Below are 12,109 nucleotides of genomic sequence, written 5' to 3'. Positions count from 1 at the left end.
GGAGGGAATGCTAGTAAGTGCGTCTGCAGGGGGCCAAGCTTTATGTATCATGTGTCCAGGATTATCCAGTGCTATTCATATGCTTCTTTAAGCAGATGTGTCTTAAGGTGGGTCTTAAAGGTGGATAGAGAGGGTGCTAGTCGGGTATTGAGGGGAAGGGCATTCCAGAGGTGCGGGGCAATAAGTCAGAAAGGTTTAAGGCGGGAGAGAGCTTTAGATACAAAGGGGGTAGAAAGAAGACATTCTTGAGAAGAACACAAGAGTCGGGATGGTGCATAGCGAGAAATTAGGGCTGAGATGTAAGGAGGGGCAGAAGAGTGTAAAGCTTTAAAAGTGAGGAGGAGAATTGAGTGTGAGATGCGGGATTTGATCGGAAGCCAGGAGTGCGATTTCAGGATTGGAGATGCGGAGACAGAGTGATTCTGGCAGCAGCGTTTAGGATAGATTGTAGGGGAGACAGGTGAGAGGCAGGAAGGCCGGTGTTACGCCGGTGCTGCCCGCAGACCAGACTCGTCCCTTATACTGAGGTGGGGACGTATATGTGCACACACCCGCAGCAGAAGAAGCGTGTCCGGAGTGTGGTGTTTTGGCGTTGCCAGACCAGGTGTGAACAGGTGTAGCAATACTTGCCGGTACCGGTACTGAAGAGGCAAAGTGCTGTTTTCTTTTTATCGGTGAGTTTGCTGTACCTCACCATGGTGAGCATATCTGAGCACCCATGGCAGAATACCGATGGAATTGCGAGTGCACCTTTTTCGTCTACATATATATGTGAGAGTGACAGGATTCCCTTCTCTGGCACATGCAGCCAGTGAAGAATTAATATTTTACTTATTCAACTTTGACATTCTGTATTGCATTTTACAAAAGGTTTTGTAAACATTAAATGAAGGTATTGTGTTTACCAATAGAAATATGGGGAACTAAACTCAGTGGCTTCAGAACATTTTCTTAGCAATATGAAAAAAAGCACCAATGTACTGTACAGTAGCAGTGCATGTATTTTTTGAATTATGAAACTACCAACACATCATTTCAAAGAGTAATACAATAACAAACTAGTAAAACAAAGTGGTTGACAAGTTCTTGTTTTTTTTTAATGATTTTATGAAGCATAAGATAACAATTTCTCAGGGCTACAGGCCTACCAAAATACTGTAAATGCAAATACATTTCTCAGCAGGGGATATAGCACATTTCAGAAATATCAGAATCTATTTGCGGCTCACACAGGGACGGCAAATTGTATTTTTTTTTTAACATAGGAGAAATCTTTTAGCCCTTTTCAAGTAACTCCTTATATTTACAATTTATAGTGATATAAGTGACCATTTTTCTATTCTTTTCATGTTGTTGTATTTACTACAACAAGAAGTGTTCAATTGAGGCAACAAGATACAAAACTCCAGTTTCCCCTTTATTCTCCTACATTTCTTTCATCTTTTTTTAATTGAATCTAGAAAAACCTTCCACAGACTTTCACACCAAATTATTATATGATGTATTATTATTACAATCAAACTAAAGTGAATAAGCCCTATGACTGCCTTCTTTATTGCTCTGTGTATGAATTTATATTTGTGTATCCATAACACTAGTACTAATTCTACATATCACATACTTGTATGTTACCCTCTCTAAAGGGTTACTAGAATGGTTAGTGCATACTGGGCCCTGTAATGGGAACATTACATCACAGAGGGGAAAGTTTGAGAAGGTTAGGTTCCAGGAGGACAAGAGGAGATGAGCCTCGGGGAGAGTAGATAAGTAATGTTTATAAAGTAATAGCACAGACCAGGCCCCCATGTTTATCATATTGTAGATAGGGACAGTACCGTTTAAGTAAGGATCCCCCAAAAGAAGGAATGGAGTTCTGAATATTACAGGAAAGGGCATACAGCACGCCATAGAGGGCCTCAGGAAAGAGGACTCCCGAGTGTTGGCGGATCAACTCTAACTGCGGATCAGCACTAATATTCTTCATCAATCTATATGGAAGAGGCATTTCCCAAAGAGGCCAAAGGTATTGGGTCAAGAAAGAAAGTCCCGCCACGACTCCCGTAGGGGCCTAGTGAAATAGGATTAATACCGATGATATCCTGAAGCAACAAGGAAGGCGGGTCCAACATCTACGTAAAGCAACTCCTACGTAGAGCCTCCATTCGAGTGTTAAGAGTGAGCACTAATTGAAGAAACATATTTATATATGTCTGATATAAAATACAGTGCAATGTCGTCAAAATGTGTATGACCGATCCCTGTTCTCGGGGACATGAATAAATGACAATTGTACTACAAAAGTTCCTGGCACCCATTGTTCTACAACCTTACTACCTCATCCCTCAGCTGCCTGAATCCAGCCCCTGCGTCAAGGTAACCCATGCAGAGTAGCCATACATTCCACACCGATGTAATCTCCCTAGAAGCCGGGCAGGGGGGCTTACATGTAACAAATCCAGATTTTAAGAAGGGGTTGGCCAATCTCGGTTTAAGATCCTAGTTATTAGCATTGTGGAATTTGCAGTATTACTTTTCTAAATACAAGGAGCATATCTTCAAATCCCAGAATGCCAAAGGATGTGAGTTCAAAGAACAAAAAATGAAGTTTGTTGACACATAGGGTAACATAGCTTATTTAACACACCGTTCAAAGTTAATCTGTTTATAGTAGAAATCAAACTCCAAAGTCCACTAGTGGACAAATTATGCAAAACAATAGATTGTATGTATAAAACAAGCTCAAACATATGCATTTATGTACAGAGAATATTGCAGGCACAATGAGCCCCTACCCTGAATATCTTACAATCTAATTGTTGCTGCCCGAGGCAAAGGGAGATAAAGGGACTTTCCCAAGGTCAGAAAGAGAGTTAATACTGGGATTTGAACCAGATTCACCTGCTTCAAATACAGTGACCTTATCACGCACTACTACTACTGTTTCAGCCCATAACACAAATTGTAACCTGTCATGATAAGACCACTCAAATATTCATTGTTATAGTAATCTGGCACACAAAAGGTTAATTTGGGTTACAAGTTGTATCTTAAAAATATATGGTATTGTTTTATGGCGAGTCAGGCCAATGACCTGTTTTTCTGTGTTTGTCTAAAAGTGGGGTTATCTAAGCGCGATCTGCTCTAGAATTATAGAGTGATTAAGCCATAACCCAAACAATCATTTATAGTAAATTGTCATAGTATACACAGAAATAGGACAGATATATTCTTGTTACGCAGCTGCAGGTGGGTAGACTCTTAATAGGTGAATAATAGAGTAAGGATAAATGACAAGCTGGAATCTGACCTTGACTTTGTATCCATCACAACCCTTGCAAATGTACATAGATGTGAATGTCAGTTATTTCTTCTTAGCACAGTATTTTAAAACATGACCCGACTTATTTGTAAAACAATATACAGTACAAGGAACCATATCTACTTTAAATCAAAGTTATGTTTAAAAGGATAATCACTTTATCACATATTGTATGACACCATTGCAATCATTTTAATAACAGAAATTGTGGCATTAAACATATAATGCAGCCTAAGTTCTTTTCTGGAGGAGTAATTTAGTGGGTGTTGGCCTAAGAGCAAAAGTCTGCATTGATCATCATTTTTTTGCATATTTTTTATCTGTAAAGGTCCCTTTTTGTCCTTTCCAATGCTGTTTTTATTTTTTAAATCAGATCCTTCGTTCAGGAGATATAAGTGTTTTAAATATTGAGTGTCAGAGGAGGTTAAAAAGCAGCTCTTCCCCAGAGCAGTCTCAAGGTTACTCTGATAACCTTAGAAGCTAGAGACTAAGAACATCAACACTAAAAAAAACTTTTTTTTTTTTTTTTTTAATTGAGCAGGATATGCTCATGGGGCAAGATACTAACATTATACGCAGTAAACTCCCCAATCTCTTGGTTCAAGCTCTGTCCTGCACTTGCACTCTTTGTCTAATCACTATGTCCATACGTCTTCCAAGAAATAAGAGAATAAGATGTATATCTTTATTTTATTTTTTAAATCATTCAGTCACAATGCTGACGTTATGAACGCTAATGTACTTGAAATCTGTAGTGAGCACATTCGTATCAGAACTGCATAGGATGCTTTGCACATGCTCTGTCTGGTGCATTGTGGCTCCCGTAATCATTCATCCATTGAGATCTCTATTTGCCTAAAGCAGCATTCCTGCTGCTGGAGTCTGGAGATCTGCAGTGCCTCGATTCCAGATCTAACGAAACATGATTCACTTACTAGTACGCCTTCAACCTGTATATCTGCAAATAAGCTTTGTGATGACTGTAACAAGCAAGGAGCGAATCATTTTTATTCTCATATGAGAAGACTCCGCTTTCAGCGCATGTATTCTTTACTGTAGAATATCAGACCCTTCTCTTGAAAGCAAGGAGATGATATTTACTTGGTCTTATTGTAAATGACGAGATAGACCACAATGGATTTCAGCAACTCATCTGTGTTTGATCAACATAAAGGTAAGTCCACCATTCATTTCAACGTATATCTACAGTTTCTGTTGAGTGGAGATGTGTTTTCTTCATAATAATCAGGTATGTTTATACATTAACATAGTGTCTGATTTTGAAAAACAACATGTCATTTTTATAGCATGAACATGAGACATGTTAACCTACTACCTAAAAGAAACTGATATAATATGAGGCAAAGTACGTAAAATGCACTTGCAATTGTAGAATGACATTGCATGATAGATATAGTTTCAGTTTTACAGCATAATGCCAGACCAGTGCGTTAAAAGATTCCAAATTATCACTAAAACCGATGATTCTGTGTGATGTCCGTTTACTTCTAAAAACTGCACATATCATATATATACAGTATTGTATCATGTATGTATTTTATGTTGTCACTACTTTTTTACAATTAATGTTTATTTTATTGCCCATCACTTTGTTAATACCCTTTGAGAATAAAATAAAAACACTTAAAGAGGTAGAGTAAAGGGATATTTATGATTTTCAACAATTATAATAATTAACGTTCTGCATTAGGGACTCAGCACTGCCCCGTTTTACTATGATGTTTAACTACAATTATTACATTTGCATAATGTAATGGGTTTCATTAGATTGTTGCAAAACAACAATGTTTGAGTTTATATGAGAAACAATGGACCTCCCATTTCCTTATTGTATGAAATATATTGTGTGTTCATAGTGGCTTCTACCAGAATAAACACTAGGGGAACCAATTTGACATGTACAGGTTGCTATGGAAATCCAGATGGAGCAAAGCTGCCTTTTGCAGTGAAAGGTTTGAAAGCATGTCTTACTATGGTGACAGAATACAGCAATGTGTTGCAGGGCCATTGGGAGAGCGAATGTGCCAAGTTCTGTCATGTTATGGTCTTCCTGAGGAAACTGGTTAACCCCTTAATTGTGTAATGCATTTAGATCAGTCGGTCAGTTTATAAGAGACGCACATATATAATTACAGCTCAACCCCGTTATAGCGCGATCCGTTACAACGCAAATCCGCTTATAACGCGATGCAAGCGTGGCTCCCAATTTTCTTATTTATGAATACTTTACAACACGATTATTCATATCTTAAATACTTTATTGTACAATGCATACAATTGCACATTATTTCTAACGCGGTCCGCTTATAACGCAATGTGATTCTTTGGACCCCAAGCATAGCGCTATAAGGGGGTTGAGCTTGTAGTTAACAATGCGAATAATGTCAACACGTAGGCATAGTAATACCTGTATCCCATCTCATGCTGCTTGTAGGAGGCACGTGCATGTGGGTTGTGATTACAAACGTCACAGTGTGTAACAGTCACAGGCATGTCTGTCCCTTTCACTTAACATTGCTCCTGAGGTTATTGGCTCTTTGTATTATTATACTGTAACTACAGATGTAGTAAGCCTAACTGTCTCCTGTGCTGCTGCCATGCGTGGGTGAGACACCAAAGGATTATCGCTGCGGGTGGTCCCATTCAGAAGCACGGACCCCCCGCAGCTCCATCACGGCAGACACTGTCCCCCGCGCCGCAGACATTTGCTTGTTCGTGCGTGGCGCTGGGGGCAGTGAGACTTGCTACATCTATCGTTAATGTAACTACTGCAAACCTGATTTAAAGGTTGGGATGTGAGTTAGTCATTAAACAGTAGGGATGTGCCAATGTGCTCACATTTTCTGTGCTACAGTTTTTGTGTTTTATTTTCTTACATTTTACATAAATGGCAGTATATAGAGAGCCATGTGACCTGGCATATTGGCTTTAATGCATAGTGACTTTTGTTTGGCAAAGCTTGGCCTGTTTGAAAAAAATTTGCATAGAAAACCCTGGCAAATTTAAACAACAAAAAGTTCATATTTCTACGAAACAATAATAGCCCTTAGAGTTTGTTAGGAGTATTTAACGGACTGCCCGTTAACAAACTGATCTTGAAGTTTCATGAATAACCTCCCAAGCATACACAAAAACATGCTTCCAGTAAATTGACACTATAATAGGTACATGGATGGAATACATTTTAGTATGGGATGCATCAATACATGCATCTCAGTCTGCCATGTTTCTCCTTTTCTCTTACTCCCAAGTATTGATTTGACCTTAACTTATCAGGCTATGTGATCAAGCAGAAGGAACTTGATTAAAGGTGCAGTGACCCAAATGAGATTTGTTTGTTTCTTTTACAAATTGTGATGGGGCGTTCCATAGAGGAGTCTCCTATAACACAATGAAGCCCTAGTTTTTTGTTTTTTTTTTACACCCCCCTGTATCATGACCACCTGACTACTTCAGCTTTTGTGCACCTCGGGGAATATCATAGTATTGGAAATAGAGGTGTTCAGGGAGCCAATGTAAAATGAATGAAGTCGCCAGTTGTCATGGTGTTCTAGCCCATGTAACTTTGGAGACAATTGTTAAAGCTTTGAAGCATTATATGCAAAGCTGTATTTCAGTATTTTAGAGGGGTAGTGGAGTGTCACTGGAGACCAGGACTTTTAACACTTTTATACCGGGATCATTCACTAGGCAAAACACAGTAGTGGAATAAAATGTCGTTTATTTGGGTAAACCCGCGTACACACAATGAATACACAAAATACAGACGAAAAACACACTTACAGGGGCTCTGGGGTGAAAACTAGGCTAAAATAGGTGCAGGGCGCCTGCTTCGGAAAGGCTTACCCTGACCGAGAAATCCACCCAGGCTTCCTGATCCTCTTTTCGGCTAGAAGCTCTAGCCGTGAATGCTACATTCTAAAATGAGAACTTGGACCTCGCGTATGACTTAGCCTCAGCTAGGAAGACTTTCTTAGCTCCAAAAATGAAGCCGGTTGCTCTGCTATTCGTAACAGAGCAACTTTGAAAAGCTCGCCTTCCCATCACCGGCCCAAGTCACAGGATCGTCTGGTTCTCTGACTAGGGTTTCTCCTTACATACCTTCTGCAGTTCTAGGTTCAGCATGGAAGTAGGAGGAGCGACCAATCAGAGCGTGGGAATTCCTCCCCGCCAGCCAATAGGAATAGGGTCTCATCCTTTGGCTGACGTCAGAGGAGGGGGCATGCCAAGCCGGCTAGGGATGCCTTGTGGGCGGAACATATAAATTGACCAATGGGAAACGCGCCGACATTCTGCCACTTCCCCCAGTCAACCCATTGCCATCTACTAGGCAGGCTCCACTGAGTCTGGCAGACCAGAGGGTCCTCCCCGCAGGGGGTCTCTGTTGTCCGGACCCAGTACTCCGCCCTGCCCCAGCCACTTAGCACCCCGACACCTCTCAACATCCCATCTCCACTTTGAACTGCAATGTCTATCCAGACTTTCCGGCACCGATAGGGATGTCCGAGCTAACTGAATAGACATTTATAGTAAATGCACCATTTATTATAAAACATTTTAATACATGTTATAACTTGGGGAGACCCATATCTATGCGGGACATAGGACTGGGATATCTGGGCTCGAAAACCAGGCGTCGGGGGAACACTGGGCAGCCCTGGTGTTATTCAACTCGCATACTGACAAATTATGCCTGCACGCCGGGGATAATTAGGGGACTACCGGTATGTTTGGCCTCTGAATGGCTGCAAACAAAACAACGGCTTTTCGACCCAAATATCCCACCTAAAACTTACACACAGAAAGTTTCATGAGTCTGGGGCAAAGGGAAACGAAAAGTGGAAAAGCAGGGGACAAGTTCATTTTGCATGCTATATTACCTGGCCCCTGGCTTATAGTGCTATGTAGCTGCCAGTGACTCCACGGTTTCAGGGGTAACCAGGTGGTCTACAGAGCTTTCAAACCTCACAAATCAGATCTTCATGGCAACACACAAAAAAGATATCTAATTTCATCTAAGAAATACGCTCATATTGATCCAGTAAAAGGAATCATAAGATAATCCACAAAGTAATGTGCACCTCTCCAAGAATTTTGATCAACATTAACAGTCATAGCCCAATGATACTTTTAGCAGCAAGAGTTGGTTAAAAATGTTAGTTGTGTGTGCTAAAAAGTGTTCTGCTCACACATACAAATTAAGGATGGGCAGATTCACAGGCTCAAAATCCAAAGAGCCCCATACCCAGTAGATCTTATTGAACACAGCTCAGATCTATGGACCCGAATCCGATGCAGAAACAAACCAAAACCTTGTTTTTGCCTTGATTCAGGTTCAGGTCCCCCCTTCTGCTCCTTCAAAAATGACCCCAAAGATGTCCACTCTGTATGTCCCTATCTCCTCTAGTGCAGCTTTAGGGTTCTCAGGTGTTAACCGCAGACAGCAAGCTTCATGTCTCTTGCTGGACCCTAGCACCGCGGTACAATCATATTATCAGAAAAGGTGGGACCCCCAAAAGAGAATTCACTTGCGATTTTTCACAGAAATGTTCATTAAATATTCATGGAAAATTGTGCTAATGGGTTTTCTAAGTAAAACCACAGTGATATCTGGTGAAGTTTCATATCTGCACTAGAAACAGTGTAATAATTTATGATTTAGTTCACTAAATTGTTAAAACTGAAATGTTATTCTATTACATGGCATGTCTACTTCAAATGGATTTACATTTAACTTTATAAGGAAACCTGCAGAATTTTGTTACATCAGAGTTAAATACAATTAAAGAGCTGTGAAATGGATTTCAACTGAAATTTGTAAAAATTCACAACTGCTAAGAATTTAGAAATATAGATTTTCATGTAGGTTGTGATACCTTTTAGGGGAATAACATTACAGTTCTTTATATATGAAATATAGCGTACAGTGCTTTTGAAACTTCCCATGTCTGTTCTCCAAGGATTTTTGGAGTCATTTAAATTAAATCACATTTGTGTTTTTGGTTTTTTTACCAGGCACATGCAGAAACATTGATTTTGCATCCAGAAAGCAATTCCATTACAATTTCTGTAGTCATATAGGTACAACGTTGTGCAAATCCTTACTGTGCCGTGACTTCAATTCCTTTAACTCAATTTCTTGCATTCAATAGATACGCCAAGATAGAATTGCATATGAACCAATAAAATCATTGTAATTATGCAAAAAAAGTTAAGGAATCTGCCTACAGTCTGGTCAATTTCACTGTCAAAGAGGCACTTGTCCAATGTCCATGACCTTGACAGAGATCAAGAACAAGGGCTAGATCAGCAACCAGCACAGTGAACGTATAAAAGTAACAGGATCAAGGCAAGTGTGATTCAATAAGTTAAGACATGTCTGTACTTAGCTGGAATCCCCATTGAACAGTTAGTTTGCTAAAATGTCCTTTTGTGGAACCCAGTTAATAGCCTAATTTGATGCATTTACACCAGGACTGTCTGAGATTTGCAATTTCAAGACTTTCTCACAAAGCCCACATCATCCATATTTACCTGCAATCTAGTGTGACAGGAGAAGTCGCACGGCTACCCTAAAAAATATATAAAATCCAACCTGCTGCTGCCTCACCGTCCCCATAAAGCACTGATATTTTCTTGGTGAAATATAATAAACGTTTTAGTGATTGTAGTCTTTTTTTATAACTTTGATTTTTACTGGTTTTCAATGTAGAACAAGTGCATAACATACATACATTGTTTACAGTTCATTTACATACCAATATTGAACGTGTTTGTTTTAATTCCAAAAAGGAAAAAATATGTGTATCTAGAACAAAAAGTAATAATTGGGAGAGGGGGGGTGTGGGGGGAGGGTAAGGGGGTTGGGGTGGGTCCGCTCCCCAATCAAAGCTCCGTGCTGCCATTGGACTCGCCCAGCCCAGTCTCATGATTGCCACTAGACCTTGCTTAGGCTCCTTTCCTACTACACACCCGTGATTACTGCAACCTCATCTGTAACCTTCACTCCGGCATTACTGTCAAACGAGAGCGCATTTGCATCTATTAAAGCCAGATTGAGGTTTTCTCTACCCCTGGGATGTCTGTCTGAGCCAACCAGGGCGTTTGTGATACCTTAACACTAGAACCGATCACCTCTCTATACATTCGCGATGTAAGTCCCTGGGTATCAGTCTCAATAAGACAGAGCTTTTTGAAATTAGTCAATGGGGGATGAAGGGTAGAATTATTATAGAATGCTCTGATCTGGAGGTATCTAAAGAATTCTGACTGATGGATATTTTTATCTGATCTAATTTGCTCAAAAGTTTTAATCTTATTATTCCCCTCCAGATCTCTGAGTCTAATCAGACCTTTTTGTTTCCAAATTGAGATGTCCATTCCATGCACACCTGGAGCAAACTCTGGGTTGCCCCAGATAGGGGTCATCAAGGAGTTCCTGTTGGTTAGAGCACATTTAAATTTGGAACTCTCCCAGATTAATAGCTAGTTGGTCATAGAGGATAACAGCGGTTTTAAAGCTTTCCGCACTGATTTTGGGATCCAGATTAGGTTTTTCAACTCCAATGGGGAGCAAACCTATTTCTCCAATGCTACCCATCTTTTCAATGCAGGGTCTGTCTGCCATTGGGATATTTGGCATAATTGCGCCGCTTTATAATATGATAACAGGCAAGGTACTGCAAGTCCCCCTTCTGATGTTTGCTTCATAAGGGTCTGTTTCCTAATTCTTGCTTTCTTACCTCCCCAAATGAATTTGTATATCTCAGATTGCAGAGTCTATATTTTTCAGTCTCAGTGGCACTGGTAGAGTCTGAAACACATATAGTATCCGCGGAAGGACATTCATTTTGACACTATAAATTTTTCCAATCCACGAGATGTCCATGTTTTTAGATCCTTTCTTAGGGACTGTATGAGTTTTAGGAAATTTGCCCCGTAAATGGACCCGTAATTTTTGGTGATATGGATATCTAAATACTTTATGGCATTGCGTTGCCAATTAAAATTGAAATTTATCTCGATTAGTTTCTCTATTGGTTTTGGTAAATTTATATTTATTGCCTCTGATTTAGATTGATTAATTTTAAACCCCGATATTTTGGTAAATTTCCATAAAAGGCTGAATACGTTTGGGAGAGAAGTGAGTGGGTTAGACAGCACCATGAGGACATCGTCCACGTATAGGGCGACCTTATGTGTTTGATTTCTCGTGTCGATTCCAGTGATATCTGGGCAATAACAAATCTGAGCCGCAAAAGGCTCCATGCACAGGGCAAATAACAGCGGATAGAGGGGGCATCCCTGTCTCGTGCCGCTTTGATCCTGAAGGGATCAGAGTTAAAGCCCTGGTGAATAACTCTAGTGGCAGGGTTTGAGTACATTGACATGATAGCATTTGTCAGCTTTTTCCCGAAACCAAACACCCCAAGCGTCTCTCTTAGATATGTCCAGTCTATCCTGTCAAACGCCTTTCCTGCATCCATAACCTGTATTTTTTTTGTATTGGCTATTTCTATCAGATCAATAATTCATCGTGTGTTGTCAGCCGCTTGTCTATCTCTAATAAATCCAACTTGATCTGGGTGCCGAAAGAAGAGATCAGTGTATCTCGAAAGCTCGCACAAATAAAAGCATTTCGTTAGCCACAGAGCGGTATCATCTATTGGTTTTACTTAAAAACAGTGTCTCTGTGCTTATCCCTCCCCCGTGTGAAGATGCGATTTATGACTAGGTGTTAAATAGTCCCTGAATGTTAGTGATGTAAGT

The 12,109-nt window shown here is 40.1% G+C and overlaps 1 protein-coding gene across 2 annotated transcripts in view; it reads left to right on the top strand.

The window, feature by feature from the left end:
• Window positions 1-4,161: 4,161 nt before the first annotated feature.
• Window positions 4,162-12,109, top strand: part of ANKRD55 (ankyrin repeat domain 55) — a 136,895-nt gene continuing 128,947 nt past the window's right edge. The window contains exon 1 of one of the 2 annotated variants that reach the window (XM_075589242.1): window positions 4,162-4,493. In XM_075589242.1, the coding sequence (XP_075445357.1) occupies window positions 4,454-4,493 (40 nt within the window). In that variant the 5' untranslated portion in view covers window positions 4,162-4,453. The remainder of the gene's footprint in view (window positions 4,494-12,109) is intronic. The other variant, XM_075589250.1, reaches the window with a different exon arrangement.

The sequence above is a fragment of the Ascaphus truei genome, chromosome 1, assembly GCF_040206685.1.
Source record: "Ascaphus truei isolate aAscTru1 chromosome 1, aAscTru1.hap1, whole genome shotgun sequence".
Lineage (NCBI taxonomy): Eukaryota > Metazoa > Chordata > Amphibia > Anura > Ascaphidae > Ascaphus > Ascaphus truei.
This window is presented reverse-complemented; position numbering and strand designations above follow the sequence as displayed.